Below are 25,566 nucleotides of genomic sequence, written 5' to 3' on the forward strand. Positions count from 1 at the left end.
TGCACAGTCATAGTATCATGAACCACAGAACTAAAGAATGGTTTGGGTTGGAAGGGACTTTTAAAGACCATCTAGTTCCAACTCCCCTGCCATGGGCAGGGACACCTTCCACCAGACCAGGTTGCTCAAAGTACCATCCAGCCTAGCCTTAAACACTGCCAGGGAGGTGGCAGCCGTAGCTTCTCTGGGCAACTTGTTCTTGTATCTCACCACCCTCATCGTTCCTTATATCATTATATCATCCTTATATTATCATTCCTCATATCCAATCTAAATCTCTTTCAGTTTAAAACCATTGATCCTTGTCCTGTAACCACAGATCTTGGTAAAAAGTTTCTCTCCATCTTTCTTATAAGCCCCTTTCATATATTGAAAGGCTGAAACAAGGTCTCCTGGAGCCTTCTTTTCTTCAGGCTGAAAACCTCCAACTCTCTCAGCCTTTCTTCTTAAGAGAGGTGTTCCACCCCTATGACCATTTTTATGGCCCTTTTGTGAATAGTGTAATCCTGATGAAAAGCTTAGCAGGCACTTTTGGGCACAGCACTGGCTAAAGGATGTTTGGATCCACAAACTAATACGTTATGCTGTTGTTTGAATCCTCTTGTCTTAAAAAAGGTACGCTTTTGTACTTTACTGTGATAAGCACATTATCAAAGAAATAAACAACTCCACCATCTGCTTCCCCTCCTGATGGAAACAAGTTAATAGTCCCTGAGTTTTGGGTAAGAGTTTGCTGAATCAGGTATAGGCAGTTTCTCAGTTGCATTTTCGCTACTTTTGTGCTGCCTGGGATCCTACTGAACTCCAATCAGCCAGCTAACGAGCCAACAACCCAGAAGAAATTTTCAGGTCAACTCAAAATAATGAAGTCTCATTTTGAGAGCTTTACTTACTGTCAATGTTAGGGGGAGGAGAATGTGGAAACCCACAGCTTTTTTTTCAGTTATTGTTTGGAGCACTGAGGCAGGATATCCTAAGTTAAGCATCTCCTTTATGCTACAATTTGTTTGGGCATGGCAACTCAAGTATGAGAGAGCTGAAGCTTCCTCCTTCTACGCCTCCCCTCCTGCCTCTCTCTCTCCTCATCTCTCTGTACTCAAGATATCTTTGATGTAAAGTATCAGTCTGTACTTAACATGTCAGGGAAAGGGGACAATTCTACAACATTTTAACATGATATATATTCAAAACAGGTTTTAAGCTGGTCTGTTTTCATACTGCAGTTCTACACTTCACATACATTCACTACAGATTGTATAGTGCATACCACAGAACCATAGAACAGCCCAGGTTAGAAGAGACCTCCAAAGATCACCTGGTCCAAGCTTTCATGGGAAGGGGAGCCTAGATGAGACTATCTAGCACCCTGTTCAATTGCATCTTGAAAACCTCCAGTGATGGAGACACCAGCACATCCCTGGGGAGGTTGTTCCAGTGAATGGTTGTTTAAAAAATGTCTTCTTTATGTCAAGATGTATGTTTATATCATACATATAAAATCGTATTTTAATATGATCACAAAACAATGGCATTACTGCAATTTCATAGTTGGCTTCCAAGACCCATCTCTTCAGGAATTTGCAAACTACTTCTTTATCTTGTTCATATAGGACCAAAGCTTTTTTAAGCAACTTACTGATATTAAGTACGGCTGCAGTAGGATTGTTTACACCTTTGGAGTTAAGTTAGGTGTTGCAGTGACAGACAGCTAATCACACAAATCAGCAACATTCACTACAGTGTTCAGGACTGGAACCAGGGACATAAACTTTTCTACCTTTATTCATGCGCTCAATTCCATTCCCAAAAGAAAATAAAATAAAGGCACTCAGTAAGATGTCAATATTAGGAAAATACCCTTTTCTGCCTTGAACTTCCATATATAAACTAGTGTTCATTGTTCTTAACATCTAACGAAAGCAGCTACACAGATTTTTTCTTCCACAATTTTTGCCAGTGCCAAGTGATAAATTGATGGAGATGTCATTTTAGGAAGGCAAGTTACTCAAAATAACGTCTGAATGTTCTTGGTACCTGGAGTGTCCACCACAAATTAATTATAGTATCTCTGTCCCTGCATGTTGTACACTATCACACTTTTCTCCTTTATCATAAACTGTACACAATGCCTTCAGCTTTTTAAAATAATAAAACCAGAGAGAAATCTTAAGAATGTGGTGGGAAGCAAAACTAGCTGCTTTCCTTCCCAATTTAACTGATATAACTGGAATGGAAGTATTTCCAAGGTAGTGGATTAGTCATTGTCAGCCTTCAGGAAAATGATGATACAATTATACTAAATATCATTTGTCATATCATTATACATCCCTTAAAATGTTCTTTATTTGAGAATAAGAAAGGATGCTGGAATCTTTAAAATTCAGCACCCACACAAGAGCTAAAAGCAGCTCTTCTACTCTCTGGCATCTACATCATCCCTATTCAGATAATAGCAATAATACTGAGACAGACTTTCAGATGCTCTCTCTTCACTCATCTGATGGGTCCACTAATGATACGTTATCCAAAAACTGCAGATTAAATAGTGATTACAGTTTTCACAAGAAATTATTAAGTGTCATGTCTTCACGGTTGGGAAAGGATGATGGGAAAAAAAGTTTAAAACTCTGTTTTCCAAGCCTGGAAATCTTGGAATGAAAGTGATGAGAGTCAGGAAAGAAAAGGGATGCAGGGGCTTGTAGTAGAAATGAACTAAGTAATCCTAGCAAAAAATAACGGAAGTAAAGAGAGCTTCATATGACTTTCTGGAACGGCTAATTCCCTCACAGCTTTGCTAGTCTCTTCTGTCTTGGAGAAACTTTACTTTGTGCACCACTGCCCCAGGTGAAGATGGCTGTTCAGGGGCAGCGTGTGGAAATAACCCACGAGTCCTAATTCTGGTTTTCCTGTTAACTTACTGAAATTGCTATATTGCAGTTTCCATTGGCAAATTATTACATTCCACAAACTTCATATTTAATTTACAATTAATCATTAAATAAGAAGAGTGTAAAGAGCTCATGAATAAACAAATTCAAGTGGAAGCACAATTTTTATTTCCTCAAGGAATTTCATAATTAGAGCTATAAACCATGCCTGCCAACATGGGAGATCTCTGAGAGGGCTGGACACCACGCAATATGTCAGTCTTGAACTTTCCAAAGGGACAGTGTGAAATCAAGCAGAGGAGATCAGCACACAAGGAGCCAGCCAGCAGGTGCACATGCCCACTGTGTTCATCACTGAACCGCTTGGCTCTTCATACTTCTAATAACTCAGTGAAGTCCTAATGAACTCAGAGCCAGCCATGAATCACTGGCACGAATCGTTGCCGGTTACAGGCCAGCCAGGCTCTGCAGCAGCACTGACGGAATTAGGTGGGGATGTACGTGTTGGCCCTGCCAAAATGCTGGCTGCCCAGGTGGTCTGGGGGTCTCCAGCCCAGCATACCACTGCAGTGCCACTGAACCCACGTCCATCGGGCCCAGGGAGTCTTCTCCTCCCTTGCCCACAGAGCAACCAGCAGAGCTACAGCAGATGTGGCCTCACAACTGTTTGGTAAGGCGCTGGGCTCGCTCCTCATTTCAGCTCACCGAGACAAAATTAAATCCATAAAATGTACATGCGAGTTTGTTGCCTTCCATCCTGAGGCAGCAAACAGAAATGCAAGTGACAGCAGGGAGGCTTTTTAGAGCTAAATTTGTCTTCGCTAAGGCATAAGTGACATTGAACACAAGATTTTGAAGGAAACAAGACCCTAACAGAAGCCTGCTGAAAAGCAGAAGGATGAAGTAAATCATGCTCTGAGTCGATTCCTGTTACTCAGAACCACGCGAGCACAAACTGCAATAAATTTAAGCATAAGGAAAAGCTTTGTTGGCCGTTATGATGGTCAGACCCTAGCACAGCTTGCCGAGAGAGGCTGTGGAGCCTCCACCCCTGACAATACCCAAACCCTGAGGGGATCTGGGCTGCCAGCTCTGGGTGGCCCCACTCAGGGCTAGGGGGGCTGCACTGTACCATCCCCTGGAGCCCTTTCCTGCCTCCACAGCCCTGGGCCTCCATGACTTATGCCGTGGTCCCTGATGGGTGGCCCCATAGCTTTATGTGACAGGGCCAGTTTTATGTGCTCAGTGTATGCCATAAGGCACCCACTTCAGCAGCGCAGCTCCCCTGACTCCACACGGTGCTAGGAACCAGAGGACTCCCTCCGAAGAGGCTGGGTAGCCAGCTTTGAAGGCCCGGGCCTCACACGTCAGCACATACACCCCTCCCCCCCGCGCCGCCCCGCCATTTTGAGATCGCTGCCGCCCCTCCCGCCCGATGCTGCCTGCAGGGACGCCCGGAGCCCTCCAGGGGGCGCTGCCGCGGAGGCGGGCGGCCGCTGCGCCCCTCTTGGCGCCCGCGCTGGCCTGCCGCGCCGGTGCCGCGCTGGCGGGGGAGGCGGTGCCGTCGCAGCGGCGGGTCCTGGCGCCGCGCTGGGCCTGGCGGGCCGGGACCCGTCATGGAGGCGAAGATGAACCTGCCGCGGGGCCCTGAGAACCTCTGCTTTGACAAGGACGAGTTCATGAAGGTGGGGGGCGGACTACCGGGGCAGGCGGGCTGCGGAAGGGCGCTGTGGGCCCGGGGGGGGGGGGGGGGTGGCCTCCTGAGGATGGGGGTGGCGTGTTCCCTAGCGGGTGAGAGGGGTCAGGAGCCTTGGTCGGGATCTTTTAGCTCCGCCACGGCTTTTTCCTCGGGCTGGGGCCGCCGGAGAAGCGCTGAGCGTGTGGCTGAAAGGGGGATCCGGGCCTTTTACAAAGCCGGGCGGCTCGCCCCGCTGCACCGGGGGGTGCCCAAGCCGGGGCTGCGTCTAAGCCTGGCGAGACTGAAACGGGGTCTGAGCGGTCCGAGTGTCTCTGGCCCGGGCCCGGGCCGAGTGCAGCGGTTCACCTCCCAGGGCAGACCCGAGTCGTGCTTCCTCCAAATCATACTCCGCCTACTTTGAAGCCAAGTTGGACACAGGCTGGTAGCCGGCATTCAGGCCTCCTTGCCTGGAGAGCTTAAAGTAGTTCTTAATACTGTATTTCGACTTTCGGTCGGTTGTTTTGTTTTCAAAGTGTATACAGGGAATATACAACCCTGTATTTTGGAGGTCTAGTCTTCTAGGTACTGTGACCCACGGCATTGTGTCCTTTTGAGATTAAAGACCAAGACTGTGGAATACTGGAAACTACTCGTTTAATAGCCTTTTTGTTGCCCAGAGCTTTAGTATGGTCTGCTCGCTGGTGTATGGAATACTTTATTTTGGTGGTGGGGAGGGGTGTGTTCCTGATTTGAACTTTTTACTTACATCCTACTCTCTTTCCTTTCCATTTTTAGCCAGATTTTGATGTTGATCACTTTGTATCAGACTGCAGGAAACGTGTGCAGTTGGAAGAGCTCAGAGAGGATCTGGAGCTCTATTATAAACTCCTTAAAACTGCAATGGTGGAACTTATAAATAAGGACTATGCAGATTTTGTTAATCTCTCAACAAATCTAGTAAGTGTTATTAACTTGTACTGTATAGTTCAGACTTAATATAGTTTAGTGGGATTTTTATTTTTCATATGAAAAATATATAAGTTTTGTTTTGGCAGTGTTAGATTTAAGACATCTTAGACTGTGATCCCTTGCACTGAGAGAAACTGAAAGACCATTCCTGTAGAACTTAGCTACTGTGCAGAATTGCTGTTGGCCTGTAATAAATGTTTTAGACGTATGCTTTTTCCTTGGAAAAACTAGTTTCAAGGCACGCTTTTTTTTTTTCCCTCCCAAACTGCCAGTGGTTATAAAATTGAAGCAAATAATTAAAATAGAAGAGAAATTATACAAATAAGACCATTCTGAATGATTCTTTTAGGAATCTTTAAACTTACTATACAGTCAATATATCTTAAAAACAAACCAAACCAAAACAACCCAACCTACTTGACTGAAAATCATAATAATTTTTGTATTAAAATGTCCTATCCGCTGTGTCTCCTGATCTTTCACTCCAGTTCATCCAGGTTCCAATTATACAGGTTCAAAGACTGCAATTTAACATTTTTATGGGAAGAAAATTTCCCATAGGTCAAGATTTTCTTTAATTTTTGGCTTTGTCTGACAAGCAGTCTGCTATCTCTATGCCTCCTGTATTTGAGGTAACAGATTTTTGCGTTGAATTTAGAACTGGAGACTATAAAGGGAGGAATCTTTTCTGAGTTCTCTTTTAGTATCTCTAAAATGATAGGCTTTATCAGTAATTCACATATGAATTTATCAAAAAGGTCATAAATGTTTTTGTGGTAATTTCTTTAGGTTGGCATGGACAAGGCTCTTAATCAGCTTTCAGTACCCTTGGGACAGTTAAGGGAAGAAGTTATGGTATGCTCAAAACAATCAGTATATGCGACTTGGTAAACTTCAGCTCACTTTCATGATGTACAGAGTGTGTTTTACTCATGCTAATAATTATTGTAATGAACTTCACTTTGAAAATCGGTGACTTAGAGTGGTAGTTGGAGAGGCATTGTGTTTTCGAGCAGTTGTAGTATTAGTAAATTTACATTTTCTATAGTGCCTTTCAACTAAGAGATGAAGAATTCCTTAAACGTGATAAATGAATGGACTCTTGCAAGACAAGTCTATGGTGAAATATTGAAACTGTTTTAATATTTGAGTAATTTAAAGATAATAGTAAATAACTCAGATGCAACACAGTCCCGTTAAGGACTTTTTTTGCTCAGTCCTGTGGTTTAACCATAAAAGATCACCCTCTTGAAGGCGGGTCTTATTCTGGCTCTTCCACAGTGACTTGGTATTTAGCAAAGGACAATTTCGATCATCTTGGCAGCCTGTTCAAAGGGATGTATGCTGCATAAATGTGCCTTCAAAATATCACAGTCTTGATGCCTAAAACAGAAAATAGGTTCAGTTAGCATAGAGAAAGATTTATTATGTGAAAAATGCTACTTAAATCTGACTTATGATTCCAGTATCAAGACATAAAGTCATATTGGTTTTATTGCCTGTTTCTGGGTGAAAGGTGGTTTATTCTCTGTAAGGTACTGAAAGAACACTTCTGGTTGAAATGATGATGCTTGTAGTGGCAGTGCTTAAGGAGCAGGTTATACTTTCAGTTATTTAGTCTTATTTCTGGCTTTTTCACATAAGGGGCTGTTGATGCATTGTTGCTTTTATTAATCCTCTATTCCTAATTAATGTCTCCTGTTTTAAGTTTAGATTTTTGAGTTAAGGTTTCTTTAAACCTCAGGTGGAAAGCCAGCTTTACTTACTGACTTTCTCTCTCTCAGAGTCTTAAGTCGTGTGTCAGTGAAGGAATTCAAGCAGTAGATGACCGGATGACTAAACAAGAAGATATTAGAAGAAAAAAGGTACAACAGATAAATCATTACCTTGAAAAGATCCTCCTTAGGAAGACTTTGATTTTGCCATTAATGCAGGGAAAATGAAATTTTAAAAGTTCTAGGTTGTGTAGATGCACACTGGGCAGGATTTCATACTTGTAAAAATAATTATTGACATTTTGGCTGACAGACTTCATTTTTTACAGTGCGTAGTAGATCATAAATCTTTCTTTTACTTTATTTGCCTAAAACACATGTTTGATTTTATTGGCTTTTTTAATTATAGTTACTTTTGTTTCTGCTTGTAGTAGTAAATAAACTTGCTTATTATGAATGTAATTGAAAGACAGCAGTTTAATTTTTATATGGAGGGACACACACTAACGTTTGTCTTTGTGCTTAACGTGGAAAAAAATCGGGGATAAGAACAGCTGTTCTATGTCTGTGACAAACATTTGTTTATGGGGTTTTGTGGACTTACGTAAGCAACACTTCAACTAAGGCATGACTCAAGTATTAAGATGGAGGGAGAAAACTTACACTAGGGAAAAAAAAAAAACCACTAAAAAAACATCAAAAATATCTTCAGGGTCATTAGCTAATGTAAATTTAGATTGGGGTCAGACATGAAAAATGTTTCTTTAATTACAGATGTGTGTCCTGAGACTTATTCATGTTATTCAGTCTGTTGAGAAAATCGAGAAGATTCTACATTCCCAAGGCACTAAAGAATTGTCCTCATTAGAGGGAAACAGGTAAAAAATATGTGGTGTTCAATTATCTTTGTAATTGATTGGACTAACTTAATTTCATGGTATTGTTGTGGATGAATTTACAAGCATTAAGATATATCTTTAGAAATGCAACTCCAATGAAATAAGAGACTGTTTTCTCAGTTTTAGACTACTACAGACTGGTAATTCACAGACTACGTAACTCAGCCTCCAAAGTTCTGAATTACTTGTAGCGCTTTCAGTAAATGTGCTTTTTGAAGTTTGCATGCAATAATTTTTTTTTTTCTTGGAAGTCGCTAATCCTGTCACGTCTGAAATACTCTCTGCAGTAGAGTTTATTTCAATATCATTTGGAAGTAAAATGGGAAGTAGCTTTTCTTTTTTTCCATGCTTACGTATAACTGAAAGGACTGCTGCAAGAATAGTCTTAAGGCAGGCAAGCCACACGTGTAATACTTCTGGTACAAGGAAGGGTTGTGACAAATTCCAGTCAGACCTCCAAGTTTTGTTTTTCAACAACTTCATGGAAAGTGTCCTATCCCTCTGCCTTTGCTGAGGGATGGAAGATGTCTTTCAGCCAGTTTTGGAACTGATGTACCAGCCATATGCTTGAAATAGTTGACTGGGATGCAAGTGCAACTTAAGCTGGAGGAAAAAGACAATTTCGTGAACCTGTTTGAATGTGACACTGACACTTCAGTTTAGTGCACTGGATCACATGGTAGTGAGTGGGGGGAGGTAGGCAGAAGAGTAGGTTGATACTTAGAGGGACAAAGCGTATGCAGGTGTTTTCAGTCAGGGTGAGGCACTTTGCAGAATTATGTTTGGAAGCAAGATTGTACTCGAGTGGCTGAAATTTTGGCTAATTATTTGGACTATGTGGACCTGAGAAGGGCAGGCCTGTTTAGAGATAGCTGTCATTAGTTTTACCACATGACAGAAACAGGAAATAAGAAACAAATCTGGATGGTGAAGAGCGCTTACTGCAGTTTCTGAGCTCTGTAAGACTGACTTTTCATGTGACAATAAAGAGCACTGCCATATAGAAAGCAGTGCTTCATACTGCTAAGGCAAGGTCTTGCATTCCTCTCAGCTTCTGCTGCACCCACTTCATATCTTAGTAGCTCCAAAACAACTCTAATCATGTAGTCTGTTCCAGATTATTATTGCATGATTGAAATAATTTTTAGTAATACCTATTGGCATTCCAAATATTTAGAGTAAACCACAAAAATTGGGGAGACCATTGTCTGTCTGCTGCAGGTGAAAGTGAGTTAATTTGAAAGGATCTAACTGTGTATTCTCATTTTGTATCATCTCTATTCTAGCCCACTGTTAACTGGACAGGTTTTAGAGAGAATCGCCACAGAATTTAATCAACTACAATTTCATGCCGTACAAAGCAAAGGAATGCCCCTTTTGGACAAAGTGAGACCAGTAAGTATTGCATGACAGCCTGCTTAGCACTTGTTAAGTAAGGATCAAGCAAAACCAGTATAATTGGAGGACAAATGCCTGTTTCCACAGGGTTTTATTGAATTAATTCATGGGGGGAAATGAGGTTCAAGAGGTTGTCTTTTTTTTTTTTTTTTTTTTATCAGTTGACTAGAGGTATTGCTGCTTCTGAGGGTTTGTGCTTTGTTTGCTACTTCTTTAGGGTAAATTACTAAGAACAAGAGTAGGAAATACAACAGACATTTTTGTCAGCCTAATGTGGCTTGCAGTTTGTCTGCATACTGAAACTGAGGCCTAGTTCTAGAGATTTGTGTTGGTTTCGTTAGCTGCAGTGTGCGGACCAGAATATAAAAAGAATGTGCCTACAGGGTGGCTGCCTTGAATATATTCAAGTTTGTCTTTTGGTGAAATTTGTTGCCTAACTCTGGCTACTCAGGCTGATATGCTAATCTCCCTAATAACCTGTTTGTAATAACTATCTGCTGTAAAAGATGAATTGATGTCTTCATGTTTGTTTGTTTTCTTCTATCTGTTGATTGGAGAGAGGGAACAAATGAAAACTGGTGCTTAAAGGTAGATGATATGAATATGGAGATGGGGTAATGCTTTAGGCTGGTGAGCTTGGAGCTGTCATTCTTGATGGCTTTTGAGCTAGTGAGGTAGTTCGTAGCTCCAGTTTTTTCACTATATACGTATGCCTGTTGGCAATATGAACATGTTTCAGCTCAAGACTTCTGTGGTACCATATTGATTCCATATTGGACAGCTCACAAGACTGTTCTGGCCACTGAGTTATCAAACATGGATAATAACAGGAGTAAATGTGAGCAAGAGAGTAGTGCTCATGGTCGGAGAACCTTTGGTACTTTGTTGTGTGCTTCCTTAATGGTGCTTGCGAGGACTTCTGTCCTGTACCTGTTGTTGCTGAGGGTCATCAGATTGTAGGCTTTATCACTAGTCAGCACTTGGGTTACTGACTTTGCATGTTGAGAACAAATTCCATGGAATTATTTTAGGATGGATGGACACAATACAGCATGCAGAAGGGCAGAGAAGAAATTTGACTGGTTAAATTGGTAGTTCAGCTATGACTACATTCATGTGTGGTGCTGAACTTGCTTCAAATACAGCATTGTAAGTGATCATCTTGGGCCAGGAGTTTATGTGCGGGTAGTGTGGCAACGAGTTGGATCTAGTGGAAGAGATGTAGCAGAAGATCAGCAAATGGTCAGCAAAAGGGAGAATATTTGTTGACTGAAGCAGCTGTTTGGCAGAAGCCAGGAGGAATCTGTAACGACATGTCAGTTTTTGCCAGTGTCACTCCATGTCTTTGGTTTGCAGTAACTTGACAAGTAGTGCTGGGAACACACTGTAATTTTCGGTTTTGACAGTGGGGGTTAAGTGCCACAGTTGTTTTCCATGGCGGCTTACTGTAAAGCTTTTGTGTATTATCACACATAGTGGTTCAGTTGAACAAGGAACAATTATTGACCTGTTTCTCTAGGATAAAAGGGACCTTAGATAAGTTACCACATAACTTGCAACGTATAGAGGAAAATAATTGCCTTTTAACCTTGTTATAATAAATACTGTGTTAAGTAGCAGCAGTAACCCATTAAACTTGTATTAATGCTCATGTAATGCTGACAGTTATCAAAACTTGTGCACCTTTCAAATGAAAATGGAAAGCTGAATTAGGTATTTCTGGAAGAATTTACTTTGGCGATGAGGGAAGGCTTTCCTTTTGGTTTTGGTTCTTTTTTTTTTTTACACTGTTTTGTTTCTCTTCATAGCGTATAGCTGGAATAACAGCTATGTTGCAGCAATCTCTGGAAGGGTTGCTCTTGGAAGGCCTTCAGACTTCAAATGTTGACATAATACGTCACTGTCTTCGCACTTATGCAACAATTGACAAAACGCGAGATGCAGAGGCTTTAGTTGGTCAAGTGCTTGTAAAACCTTATATAGATGAGGTAAGAAAAAATTAAGAATCCTAAGAAAATGAATTGATTTGCAAACATGCTTAATTTTCCCTTTAACCTCCAGATTTCAGTAGCAGCACCAAAATGCCTTTGTGGAGAGAGCAGGAGAACTGAGCCCCAACACGATGTCACTTTGTTTGTTGTTGCTATTTGAGAAAAAAAGGTGGAGCAATTCTCTGTCTGCCTGTCATCAATTTCAGGTTACATCTGGTTGGGATTCTTTTTCTTACCTATGTTTGTCTTGGGGCGAGGAATCCAAAAGACAAACCTTAAACTAAGCATATGACTGGAGTCAAACCAAATTTATTCTGGACCAGGGTGCATCTGTGGTAATTGGATTGGATCTGGGGTTTTCATTTCTCCATGGCTGGCTCAGTAGCAGGCAAATGCAGCAAAAGTAGTTCTTAGTGCAATGTCCTTTTCTTCCCGTTGTATGAAGAGGCAGTTTCTGCAGTTCCCGGCTGTACCAGGACATTATGAAGAGCAGGAACAAGTATTTGTTTGGGAACCATTTGCTGTTGTCTGGTGGGGAAAAATCTGTTGGATGGCCAGTTTCTCAATTCATGAGAAACTGATTCCAGTAGGCCATGAGTTTACAGTACCAAGTTGGACCAATCACAAAGTACTGATTAAGTTTTCTGAAATTAGGGGACTTCCTGCTAATACTCTTGACCGTGCAAATTGTTCCTCACCTTCTTGTGGCACTGTTTGTTCTTGCCACTTCTTCTGGCCTGAACAGTTGGTGCCTAGTCTACGCTACTTTTTTTTTTTCTTTTTGTTGTGGTTGATGATAATATAATTTCTCAAAAAACATCCTTGGACTGTGACCTGACGCAATAGTGTAACAATCAACAAGTCAGTCTGTTGTGCTCAATTTTTCTTGTATGTCAGCACACCTGCAGTTGCCACTAAAATAATTTTTAAGGGCCTACAGTTACATTATGGTAACTCTAGTTTTGAGATTCAAGTAAAAATCTAAAAATTCAATTGAAAGTATTTGATGGTCTGCTGTGTTTGAAATGACTTGATAAACAGGTTTGTTACATTTTTAATGAATGTGCTGAAGTGATGTTGCCATAATGCCATAATACCAAGACTTCTTTTGACCCTTTTCATCAGTGCATTGGGATTATGTCCAGGTCAGGTCGCAATTCCATTGTTTCAGAGGATATTTGTTCCCTACTGAGAGTTGAATCAGTGCCCTTTTACAATGTAATTACTAGTGCTGACTGACTGCCCTGTTGCAGGAAGTTTCCTTGGCTTTCACTAGATTGTCAGAGTAGTTCACAAATGCATTAAATTCACTGTCCTTAAAGAAGAAGTTAAACTGGGCCAGCACCAGGGCTATGAAGTTGTTGTTCTAAAACTAGCATTATGAATCTTTCCGCAGTATTAATTTTCCTGCTCCTGTGAGGAGGAAAAACTGTGAAGTACAAGAGCTGCTTTGGCACTGAGTATGAGGTACTGTCCAGACAAACTGCTTTGCTAGCTGCATTAAAGGCTTAGCATTGTCACAGAAGATTCTTGGCTGTTGGTGTACCTGCATTTGGGATTAGACCAACCACCTCTAAATTTAGAAGAAATTTTTTACTTTATTCTGAGGTTTGATTAGGTTTTGCCAGTCACCTGTTTAACCTCACAGACTGCTTCAGGTGACAGTGATGTGTGCAGTGGGTGAGGAGCCAGACATGGTGGCTAACATTTAAAAGCAAGGAGCTTGTTCTCTTTCTTGGGGCCAGTCTTGCCAGTTGGAGTGCTGCATTAAAGGAGGTAATAATTCAAGCTGGCAAGTTATACTTGGAAACTGTAATATAAAAAAGTAATACATTGACTATCCCAATGCTTGGGGTTATCATCATAGGAGTTTTGAGTGAGTCTTGCATTACAGTATTTTATGTTTACTTTCCTGACATTTAACATTGAACTCTTCCTGGCAGGTGATTGTGGAACAGTACGTTCAATCTCATCCTAATGGCCTTCAGGCTATGTACAATAAACTGCTGGAGTTTGTTCCTCATCATTGCCGTCTCTTGCGTGAAGTAACAGGGGGAGCTATTTCAAGGTAAATTATCTTGGGGTTTCTTTTGGTTGCACTAAAGTTACAGCAAGTATCACATACTTTTGACATGCTTTGCACGTTTAGTTTTCATGTGCGAATGGCTTCTCTGGCCTTTTCTGAAGATTCATAGTCAAATTTGATTTCTCTCTCATGTCTGTGTTTTTCGAAACACAACAGTGAACAAACTTTCTTGGTGGCCCAGACCTCCAGAGAAGGAAAAGATAATTGTGTCTTTCAGTAGTAGGATTGAGTGCTGTTCACAGTACAGTGTGTCAGACACTTTGTGGTTTTGAATCTGTGGAATATGATGGTACACTTCAACCAAGGAGAAGGGCATAATAAAGCTGTTAAAAACAGTAAGTTCAAAAGTTACTGGGTTGTTAGTGCACATCAGAAAAGTGGGGATGATCCCCAGAGGTTTGACTGTTTCATTGCATGTACTGGAACTACAGGTTTAATTGATTTGTGCTTCCACTGTCTTCAAGAGTGCTTTTGTGCAATTAAATTGCCTGTTTTGGAGTTTAAATAATTTAGGTCTACTGAATTGTATCCATTTATTCATCTGTTTGCAGGCTGGTTAATAGAGTAGACTGCTGTAATTAGCAGAACTATGGATGTAGCCCCTAGGGACAGCAGAATTACTTTTCTAATTAGTCATCCATTGCTGAGCTTTTTATGACTCCCAGGTTTTACTAACACTTCAATTCTTTTAATCCCTCAGCAAGTTTTAATCTTTATTCTTTCTTAATAATGGAACGTTTCTACATTCAACTGTGGTGTACTGAACTGAAATGCTTTTATCTCTTCCGCTCTCAATTTATAAATTTTCGTAATCAAGGTAGCTTTTACTCTTGCTTCAAAGCACAATATCATGTATAAATACAACTTGGAATAGTTATGAAAAAATTCTGCTTCTTTCTATTGCATTAGTCACATTACTCGGTACCTCTTTGAACTTTGGAGCTGTTAAAACTTGAAATATACAAGTAAGAATAGGAGTTCTCAGCTGAAATGTCCTTGTTTTCCAGAACACACAAAATACAGAACCAATAAAATTTTAAAACACTTTGAGAGTAATAAAAAATACCTTGCATTTGATGAGACTGTAGGATCAGGTAAGAAACCTCAAAGGAAGAACAGTTTAAGGGAATCATAAGACATACATAAAAAAAAAGCTTAATTATGTTTTGTCTAATGCAGTGCATGTCTTTTTAATTATCCCTACCTCCAAATAGAAGCCTGGTGGTAAAACGTAATCATGGAATAATTGCGATTTTGTTTCAGTGAAAAAGCCGATATTGTTCCTGGATATGATTTCTTGGTGAATTCAGTGTGGCCAGAAATAGTACATGGTTTAGAAGAGAAATTGCCATCACTCTTTAACCCTGGAAACCCAGATGTGTTTCATGAGGTAATTTATTGTATTTTTTTTCCATTTGTGATTCCTCTGATACACACAAGACATGAATGAGTCATGTTCTCTAGCTTTTTTTTTCCCCCCCTGCTGCTTTTGTGTAAATTCGTGTTGTTGTATGGCTCAGAAGAGGAGATTGTATCAAATCACTTGGTTTAGTTTTTATAGGAATTAATTCTTCCCTCAAGTTTGACAGGAAAGCTCATACTGAATTTATTGGAAGCAATTTAGTTGTGTGAATTTGGCCTTAGTATTTGTTTAAGGAGTAGATGTTCTTTCTTAGTTGTAGAATTGCAACAGAAGTGAAGGTGGGAGTGGACAACTCCACTGCCCAGCACTAGGACTTCTGTATAGCAAGGGCTGTCATGTTAATTAAATACAACTTGCTCTACTGTATGGGAAAGTTAAAAAAATCTTTGTATCACTTGCTTGTTTTAGCTTTTGCCCTCTGTCAGTACTGCAGATGATGTTGTGATTAGAAACACAAGTCAACTAAAAGAAACAAAAATACTTGGAGGCAGTGTGATGAGGTTTAGAACATAAAAGTAGTATTTTCTCTGGTATGGCAACCAATTAAGAAGCAAGCTTGCTTTATCAAATGCATTTAAAGTACTTGTATTTTCATCATTGGCAGTGCTTCTCTGCCTCTAAAAGGTCATCCTTTACCAATGTTGAAACAGGTTTCCTGGTCTAGTATGAAGATCGGCTCTGTCAGTACTTTATTAGTGTCACCAGTAGAAAGTATGAGCTTTCTGTTTTTCTTCATGTCCTGTCTGTCCTGTATGTAACCATGACTGCTGAAATAACTGCATTTTTTTCTTTGCAGCTTGACTTATGATAAGTGTGAAACCTTTTCTTTTCAAGATGGAGATGGCAGGCAGTGATAAATTGTCTGAAGGAAGGCATAGTCGGCAGATCAGGACAGATGACTTAAGGAAATGTTAGATTGCTGGTGGAGCTTTATAAGGCAAATGATTCTTCCTGTGTTCATGCAGAAATGTTTTTAGTAATTACTTATATTTTTCTTGGAGTTTTAAGATCTCTTTCATACAGGTATATTGAATAATTGAAGGTGGGCAGGCATGACAATGCATGTTTGCAGGACTGGCTCTGAATAAGAAGCAAATGAAAGGGATATTGAAGAAAGTTTGGTAATGCTATGCAAATGACACTGTAGGGTGTTCCCCCTCCCTAGTGAGAGTACTTATTTTCCTATAAAGTTCCAGCTGCTTTTCAAGCTTTCACCTAATGCCCTGCATACTGCAAATTGTGAGCAGTGCTGGGCTTCTGTTGGCTGTGCTGCTTGGTTTACACAAGAATGTGTTTTATCTTCAAAAGAGCTGGGTTAGCTGTTTTAAATGAATTATTTTTAAAAGGCTGTCATCTTATATTAAGCCATTATTGACCAACAGTGACACTGTATTTATTAAACAAACAAACAAATGAACATAAAACCCAACAACACCCCATGACTTTCAGGTAAATCATGTAGTAAGTCTAAAGTACTTTCCAGACTGCTTTTAACTATTGAAGTGATGCAGAGTCTAAATCATTAAAATATATTATCTAAAAATCAGTAAGTTGAAATGCCAAGTGTAAAAATGCTATTATGGCTGTCTGAAGACTAATAGTTCTGAATTAAGAGGGGGGGAAAAAAAAACCCTTTAAAATTGTTTCTGCACTGCTGTTAATCAGAGTAGTACAACACAGATTTTAGACTGTAATCTTCTATCTCTGTTTTCTAGGTTGATAGAAATGCAGAAAAGTCTTTCTCCAGGTTTGTTTGCATATGTATATATGTATAGGTTTAACGCTGAAAAGTTTGAATATGCAGTATTATCTCTTAGGTTTTTAGATGTAGAGGTGGGGAATGGAAAATTTCAATTTTTAAATTCAGTTTTCAAATCCTGTAAAAATGAAACTGTCAGTGTTAAGCATATATGTTAAAAATAACTATTTACTTGTGCAGAGTGGTTGGTTTTCTATAAATTGTTTCAGGTGTCATGTCCTTATTTCTGAGTCAGATTTGTAGATTTACAGGTATTTGAAAAGAGTACTACTTCTATCCCTAAACATGCATTTGAGATTGTTTAAGCTTAGATTCTTCTCTTTGAATATTGCTCCATTTTTGTTTCACACTTTAGCTTGTGTTAAATAACTTTGTGCAGTCAACAATCCAGTCCTAGAAGCTGAAATGGGAACGAATCTTGCAGTTAGTTCTCTCTCTTGGATATAATGTTGCCGGTAACTAGATAAACGTCTCTATTTTGAAAGGTGTTTTCAGGGTGTTTGGTTTATATCTATGACTAATACTTGAGGTAGCAGAGCATTAACAGCTTGTTTGCTTTTTTACAGCGCTGGGTTTATTATTTAAGAAAGGAGGCCTGAAAGAGCACTAATCTGTCATTCATTCTGCATTTAACTCCAGCATCTTTTATGGTTCCATTGTGTTACAAATACATCCGTGCTGGGAGAAAAGTAGTTGCCTAAAAGTTTTTATGTGCAATTTCCAGAATACTGTCTTGACACACTGAAACTGCCATGTCACAAGAAAAATACGCTGTAATTATACCTTTAACAGAAAGTTATGAACTTACGGAGATAAACAACACAAAAGCATGGCCATGTCAGTGCATGTCCTGTGATTGCAGGAGAGTTTCTGAGAGCAGAACCTGTAAGCAGCAACTCAAGAGCTTCTGAGAATGCTTTACTGCTTCTTAAGAGGCAAAATCACATCATTCGTGCGGTGCTCTGAATTGTGGTAAAAGCCTTGCCGCTGCGGCCCTGCTGCTGCTCTTACTGCAGTGAAGTCAGAAGCACTGAGAGGTTCAGTCAGGCTTATTTCATTAATTCAGCAGTGGCTTAATAAGCATATATGATAGGTTTTATGGCTGGTTTTGTATTTTTGGTTTATAGAAGAAACTTGCACATAAACCAAACTGGTTTTCATTGCAAGAGGTAGATTTTTAACTGTAGCTGTATATTGATGTACATAGCCTTTGTGTTCTGTTAGCAAGGTCTGTTTTGTGTGAAATAACATTTTGTGCACTATTTTGCTTCTGGTTTTCACTCAAGTGCTTTGTGTATGATTTAATTTATTTCATTATTTTCGGGGTGTTACTGTTGAGAGTAAGTTCACAGCACACTTGAGGATTAATGTAATTTCTCTTTGCTTGCAACTGACTTAATACTATTTGTAAACATCTTATTAGAAGCATACAGTGGTTAGAGCTAGTTTATCTGAAACTGTTTGAAGTTCTTCTGCAAATATTTTCTATTTGGAAAACATGGCTTTAGGGGAATAGTTCTAGAAATCCCTATAATACAGGTCCTATATAACAGAAAAAAAAATCATGCTTTCATTCTCGTGTGTTTGCATATATGTACTTATGGGCTTTATTCCTGGTTGTTTCTGTTTGTTGTATACTTTAGTCTCCTGTGACTGACTCTGCTGTTAGTACTGTGCAGCACGGTTGTTCCACCCCAGTGATTCAGCTCAGAAATACTGATGCATCTCTTTGACCAGTTCTGCTTGTTCAGGGTACTTGGACAATTTTATGCTTTTTAGAAGTGTCCTGCAATAGCTTTTTTTGTCATAGAATAACACCTGCTAGTTAATTGGTTTTGATTTCACTGCAATGATTTTAGCCTTGTATGATGAGGTGATCATCAGCCTGTTCTGAGCCTCAAGTGTAAGTGTAGCATGATACAAGGGTTGGCCTTCCTTGTTTGCTGGGACCCTGTGCATGATCAGAATGGTTCTCTTTCTGCAGAAGTACACTATTAGTATGGATTTTGTACGGAAATTTGAACGACAGTGCGGCTCCCAGGCCAGCGTGAAACGGTTAAGATCTCATCCCTCTTACCATAGCTTTAACAACAAGTGGAATTTGCCTGTGTATTTTCAAATAAGGTTAGTATGCATGTGTTTTGTTCCCTCTTTAGAAAGTAGAGTTCAGCTACAGCAAGATGATCTGGCTTACAGTCAGATCTCATTGTTGGAAGTTTCATTTGCCAATAAATCATAGCAGAAGTCAAACTAAGAATTCAGTTACGAAGCCAAGTAACTGTTTTATGTATCTTTCAGCAATTTAGCAAAATTGCGGCCAGCTACTCTTCAATATGTACTGTGTTGTTATTACACTCAATTTGATATGCAACTCATAAGACTTTCAAGAACAGATCTAGATAAGTCTTGAAATCTTGTTTCAAATTCTTTTTCTCCAGTGTCCCTGGAACGAAACTGTATGTTGAAGGATGCTACCTGTGCAAATCCAGAGGAATACTTACTGTGAGGGAAGAAGTCTTTCTTCTTAGAGATACAGAATTAAAGGACTTGACAACTTGTAGTTTTTCCAGACCTAGCCATGTTTCTGACATCCTTTGTGTCTTAAAGGATGTACTCTGTAAAGTGCTGAGTCTTGTAGCGTTGACTTCCCAAAGATTGCCCAGCTATTCCCGTTTCCTGAGGAGTGAAGTAATAAGTTTTAGTTTACTTTTTCAGCAGGTCTAATGTACCTGTAGTATTACCTTTTACAGATCTTGCAGCTAGAAGAGAGCTGACACCCCCCAGAAAGCCCCATTTAAATGCCAAGAAAGCATTCTAGTAATGCTAGAATTTTGATGAACAAAATAGAATGTAAAACCATATTTTTCGAAAGTGTGGTCTACACATCTGATTTTAGGGCTGGATAGCAAGCCTCCAGGCAAGAGAGCGAGCTGTTGATGAAGCCTGCCATGACCTAAATGTGCTCTCTGTGATCTCTTTTGCTCCAAAGCCTTCTGAGAGTCTCTTTTTTTTTTTTTTTTTTCCCAGATGACTTTTTTTTTTAAAAAAAAAAAAAAAAAAAAGAGAGGTAGAATTTCCAAAAGAGAGGGCAGAGAGAAATAGATGTTTATTTTTAACCTGGATCACTTTAATGGCTTTTTTTATTGCTTGATTCTATAACTGGCAATAACAATATAACCATAGGCAGATTTATACAGTTTCTTTAATCCAGGATAAATCTGCATTGCTCTGAAAAATTTCATCCAGGAATCTTAGGAGTGCAAGAGCCAATATAAGTGACAGGAGCATGGGGCTGGGAGCAGGGTCTTAGTGTTTTGATGGTTCACTGCGTTTTGTAAAATGATAGGCCCAGCCTCTGACATCCTGGTTTGGTTTTTTGATTGCACATCTGTTCCTGCAGCTGTGTAGTGAACCGATAGGAGGATCTGTTACCCTGGGCAAAAAAAAGGCTGATGTTCAATCAATTTCTTCAAACCACGTAACTGTACAGATATATTCATGCTGGCCCAAGGGAAGGGGCAGGAGTACTCACTACAGTAGCGGTGCTGAGTGCACAGACTACAAGTGTCCATGGCACTGTAGCCATTATGAACCTTTTAACAGATACATATCACTAATAGGTCTGTGAGTCTGCAACTTTTGTTTGAAACGGCAACTTTTCTAATAAATGACCACTTGATCAAACTTTGATACTCTTGCTCATAAAACTGAAATGGAGCTTCAGCATACTCTTTCTGTTCAAAAATGTTCTTTCCCATTAGGTATTTTGAGCTCTGACTGAGTAGAAAATCTTTTTTTAAAAAATAATTTTCCTTTAGTCCAAGACTGCTGTAAATCTAAATAGTGCACTATTTCGATAAGTGGTTGGATAACAGCAGCTGGTTCATCTTTCACCATATTATTTCTATATATTGCAATAATCTGCTTTCAGAAGTGCCCATGAATTCTTTAGTGCACAACTGTGAAAACAATGCAACATGTTCATTATATATATATGTATCAGGGAATCTTTTTCTTTGATGTACGTTAATATCCTTAAGTCATACAGGATTTTTATTGAAGTGTTATCTCACACACACTGTGGCATTTATAGTTAAAATTGTTGGATTTTTTCTTTATTCAATTACAGAAATTACCCAGAACAATCAGCCCTCACTAAAGCCCTTACAAACGATTCTTTGAGGAACAGATGAATGTACAGGCATTTCTTACGTAGCAGTGCTGGCACAAACAGCCACAGTAACTCTTCCCCTTGCCATTCCTTCAACTATGTCAGTACAACTGATGGTGGAACTGTAGTGAACACCACAGTGGGGAAATTTTTTTCCTATGTAAGAAACATTCAGCAAAAATTACGTCTTTAAAAATCTGATTCCATCGTCTAATCCTTTTCACCATAAGACTTAAAGACACTGCTCTGTTGGTGAGATTGGTGCATAGGCAGGAATGAGGTTTTTAAGCCATTTCACAAGTATTTCTAAAATATGTTTAGTTGCTAAACATGCATCTAGTCCATCAGGAGTTTGAACAAGAGCAACTAGGTGTAGCCCTGTTCTGATCTGGAAATGACAGTTAAGAAGCTTTAAGAGGAGCCCTACAGGGCTGTGATTAGTAAGTTTGACAGAAAGGCTTAGTGTTACTATGGTGCACACAAAAATAAGAAAGGAGAAAACAATGACAATAGAACTTTCTATGGGGGAGCTTAAAATGATAGGTTTGTTTCAGCATTTAAAGGGAAAACCTGGTTAAAGAAGAATTTTCTGCAGCTCTTGCTTGACAATTTTTAGATGAGGAAAATGCCATGTTGTTTATCCAATATGCTTTAAATATGAAAAAGTATCAGAGGGTTTAATATTAACTTTGCTGTTATACCTAAAACACCGGGGAGGTGGGATTTTTTTTTTCCTTTTTTGAAGGGTGACTTAAAAAAAAAAAAAAAGAGGGGGGGGTCAAGGTGTCCTGTGAAGAACTATTGATTTTTATCAGGTACAGAGTTGTTTGCAGAACCTTATGCTGTGGTTCATTAACAAACATGTAGAAAGCTGAAGCCTCCAGTGTCATGTGATGTACCTGAAGGTCAGCTAAAGCAAGTATGAGACAATGTGTTCACTTTTAGTAATGAAACAAAAAACTTCACTCCTCAAAAAAGCTGAGGACTTGACACTCTGTGAGCTATCATTTTGATAATGTTTGCAACTTCAACTTTAATAGTTTCCCAGAGTATAAGCTTTGTATCTGCCTGTAAGATGTCAAAGGTTCTCTTTCAAGTGTTTGAATGTTGGTCTGGTTTATATCTCAATTTATGCTGGGCAAAAATAACCCCACGTTTAAAAGCTGTGTGTGTATATTGAAAGCACATTGAAATAATACTGAAGTAAACATTGAAAAAAAATGTTTAGGCATCAATTTAAGCAATTGTTAAACTGTAGTATTCAAAACTTTTCTGTCTCTCAGATTCAGAGAAATAGCAGGGGCCTTAGAAGAAGCACTTTCAGATACACTAGAGGAAGCACCAGGTAAACTTTTATTGCAAAAAATAATTTCTCTATTGTGAAGGAATCAGTGGCATAAGTAGCAGTGGTTACAGCCCTGTCTGTTGAGTATTTAGTAACATGCATCCCACGGGTTCACATGAGCTTTCTGTTTTCTGATGAACTGATTAAACAGTATTATAGAGAAGGCAATATGAGAGTACTGTTCAGTGATCTCTTTACTTACTAAAAACACCCCTTTTGGCAGCAGCCGTTAACATATTTGTGGAACTATCCTCTCAGTGCAAGAAGGAGCTAAATTGGCGTTTAGCACCCTTGAAGTGACAACCAAAAGGCTATGCTGTGTTATTGGGGTGTATTTTTCTTAATTGTTACGGAGCTATGTAGAGGTGAAAATGGCTATCTGTTGGCAGCGTTTAGGCTTGCTATGGTTTATAGTGTTGGTGTCTGCTCCAGAAACGTACAGTGGTGTATGAGCAGATGAGGAGGTATGCACAGGAAGGATTAGGGTGGAAGGGGAAACCTGGTGTATTTGTTAGAAGTGTATTATAGTCAGAGAAACTTAGTTCAGTTAACAGAGTAAGTACTTACGAAGAAGGCAGCTAAGAGCTACATAAATATGTGTGTCTGTGTATATACACACACGCTTTTTGAAGAGAGCAAGGAGAAAAAAATCCTACTGGAGACAAAATGCGTAAATCCTGCCACTTCAGTGTGTTTGCCTGGAATGTGCAGACACATTCCTTAGCTCTCTAATTGTATGCTATAAAATGTTAGTGCATGAACTGCTTTAAAAAATTTGGTTATTTAAAACAAATATTTAATATTAAATGGATATTCCTACTGTGTTTTAGACATTTCTAGCAGATATCTCGGATACAACTGTGACAGGAGCAGTAGTTCAGTCCTAAGGGACTATTTCTGTTGTCTAATACAACTTCATAAGACAGCCAGAAATTATCCTGGAAATGTTATTTCCTGAAGTGGATTATTTGGCCAAGCTGCTGCTGCCTTTGTTGCAGGCAAATTCTCATTTGTTGCTTTTGCCTGCACAGCTACAGCAAGACTTAGTGGAATTTAAAGTCTAAAGCAATGAGGACCTAATATTTTAAGTTTGTTTCGTACAATGCTTAATAAATCCTCTTTGGGATCTTTGTGATTGTGTCTTTTTGGAAGACTTTTTTTTTTTACTTTTTTTTTTTTTTTTTACTTTCTTTTTAAACCTCAGGTAATGCAATTGTGCTGATGTTACATCTTTTGAAAAAGCGCTCAGGAACTTGACCTTAGTTGTCTGATTGTTTCTAGCTGGCAGCTCTTACTGTCTTTTGGCCACTCACATGGTCTGGATGAGTCTTCTGAAGTGCTGGTCAGATCAGATGTTTCTACCGTTATTAGCACATCGTCTGTGGAAACTTAGTCTGCAAATTTTGGCACGCTACTCTGTGTTCATTGGTGAGGTAAGAGAACAGCATGCTTATGGTTTTGGTGATTGGGTATGTCCACCAACCAGTAAGAGACCTTTTGAAGCAAAGTGTGTGACCTATTTTTAAGAGCTTTTTTCCTCAACTTAACATTCTTTAGCACTTTCAACCAGTTCATGAGGTTGTTTTATAAAAAGTATCACTGCAAAATATGTTGTTAACCACAAATATCGGTGCTGCTGTGGTATTACTGTGTGATGGTTGCTAAGGCTATACTTCCATGTATGCTTAAGTTTGCCTCTGCCACTGAAAGATGTAGCCACAATCTTTTGGTTTTGTTCTGTTTGTGTAAGTGTTTACTTATTGATACAGTGAATGAGCTTGTGAAACTGAGCCAGGTGAACACTAACCCTGAAAAAAAAAAAAAAAGGGAGGGGGCGGTAAGTTAGTCCGAATCAGTTGCTCAGTGTTGAGACTGAAACTGGAAGTTTCATGGGCAACTGACTCAACATCAATGATTCCCTGATTCTGAGCAGGAGAGGTTGTGCTTTGCTCTTCTCCTAGCCATACAACTTTCACCCTGTTTCTTGTATCGTAGGAAGACAGCATGATAGAATAATAGGGATTTCAAAGGACTTCTGGAGGTCATCTGGTCCCAATTCCTGCTCAAAACAGGGCCAGCTTAGATAAGGTTGTGCAGAACCTTTTCAAGTTGAATTTTGAGTATATCCAAAGACAGTGATTTCACACCTCTCTGCGAACCCTGGTCCAATGTCTGACCACTTTTTCCTGATACTTGATCAGAATTTCCCTTGCTACAGTCCATGTCCATTGCCTCTTACTCTGTCACTGTACGTCAAGGAGAAGTCTGATTCTATCTTCTCTGTACCTGCCCCTTAGGTAGTTAGAGAGCAGTGAGATCTCCCTGTGTCATTTTCTTAAGACTCAGTGACTCAGTTCTCTCAGCTAAATTGGCTTATGAGAAGTGCTGATTAGTACCAGAGTTAAAACAGTAGTTGAGTGAAGCAAGTGCCTGAGAATAGAGGGCTTGAGGAGGTGGGAGAAAGGGGTGGTTTGACAGCAATGAGTGGTTATGATTTTTGTATTCCAGCATATGAAAATAAACTGTGTTACTGCAAAGCAGATAAGGATCACATTTTTGGTCTTGCACATTTCTCCAGTGCAGTAGTTCATTTGAACACCACATAGGTGAAAATTGCTGTAGGACTGGACTGGTCTCTGCTGTAGTGACAAACTTGCTCCAAATCATCCAACTCCTTAGTACACCAAAAACTGTTTTACAAGTATCTTTTAAAATGTAATTTAGGAATGTTAATATCCCTTGTAATTGTGGCATTCTAATGCTGAGAACTTAGAAATCCTTTGTACACTGTTTCTGTTTGTCCAGCTTCAACTGCCTTCACTGTTGCTGGGGTTCACATCTCAATTTGATGTTTCAGGTTTCTGTAAGGCCGATTTCCAGTGAGAATACAAAGGAAGGCAAAAAGTCAGTGCCAGTTGGTAGAAAGGAATCTTCTGTAAGCCTCAACCCCAGTGAGGACCAAGAGAACGGGTCTTCTCCAGAAAGTCAGCCGTTGCCTTCTATATCTAGTACTCAGTTGGTGTATGTTGCTGCAGATCTGGACAAACTACAGGATCAGGTTTGTGCTTGTGACTTTACTTACAAAAGAGTCTTCATTGATCTGTGTGCCAATACTGTTTGGCATCTTGTTAAGGACATGAAATTGTTTGATGTACCATAAAGCTATTTTTTTTTATCTTAAATGCTAAAACTGGAGTAGTCTGATATAGAAAATATCACCCAAAATAAATACTCCATGGTTTTT

At 39.5% G+C, this 25,566-nt stretch overlaps 1 protein-coding gene across 2 annotated transcripts in view; it reads left to right on the plus strand.

Annotated features, from left to right (window-relative positions):
* Positions 1 to 4,486: 4,486 nt before the first annotated feature.
* Positions 4,487 to 25,566, plus strand: part of COG2 (component of oligomeric golgi complex 2) — a 32,039-nt gene continuing 10,959 nt past the window's right edge. The window contains exons 1-13 of one of the 2 annotated variants that reach the window (XM_086482365.1): positions 4,487 to 4,573; positions 5,362 to 5,523; positions 6,325 to 6,390; positions 7,320 to 7,400; positions 8,025 to 8,128; positions 9,436 to 9,544; positions 11,356 to 11,535; positions 13,482 to 13,606; positions 14,888 to 15,014; positions 18,791 to 18,930; positions 22,261 to 22,322; positions 23,604 to 23,755; positions 25,180 to 25,380. In XM_086482365.1, coding sequence (XP_086338491.1) covers positions 4,505 to 4,573; positions 5,362 to 5,523; positions 6,325 to 6,390; positions 7,320 to 7,400; positions 8,025 to 8,128; positions 9,436 to 9,544; positions 11,356 to 11,535; positions 13,482 to 13,606; positions 14,888 to 15,014; positions 18,791 to 18,930; positions 22,261 to 22,322; positions 23,604 to 23,755; positions 25,180 to 25,380 — 1,578 coding nt within the window. In that variant the 5' untranslated portion in view covers positions 4,487 to 4,504. The remainder of the gene's footprint in view (positions 4,574 to 5,361; positions 5,524 to 6,324; positions 6,391 to 7,319; positions 7,401 to 8,024; positions 8,129 to 9,435; positions 9,545 to 11,355; positions 11,536 to 13,481; positions 13,607 to 14,887; positions 15,015 to 18,790; positions 18,931 to 22,260; positions 22,323 to 23,603; positions 23,756 to 25,179; positions 25,381 to 25,566) is intronic. The other variant, XM_086482364.1, reaches the window with a different exon arrangement.

The sequence above is a fragment of the Leptosomus discolor genome, chromosome 2 (assembly GCF_034619465.1).
Source record: "Leptosomus discolor isolate bLepDis1 chromosome 2, bLepDis1.hap2, whole genome shotgun sequence".
In the NCBI taxonomy this organism is placed as follows: Eukaryota; Metazoa; Chordata; class Aves; order Leptosomiformes; family Leptosomidae; genus Leptosomus; species Leptosomus discolor.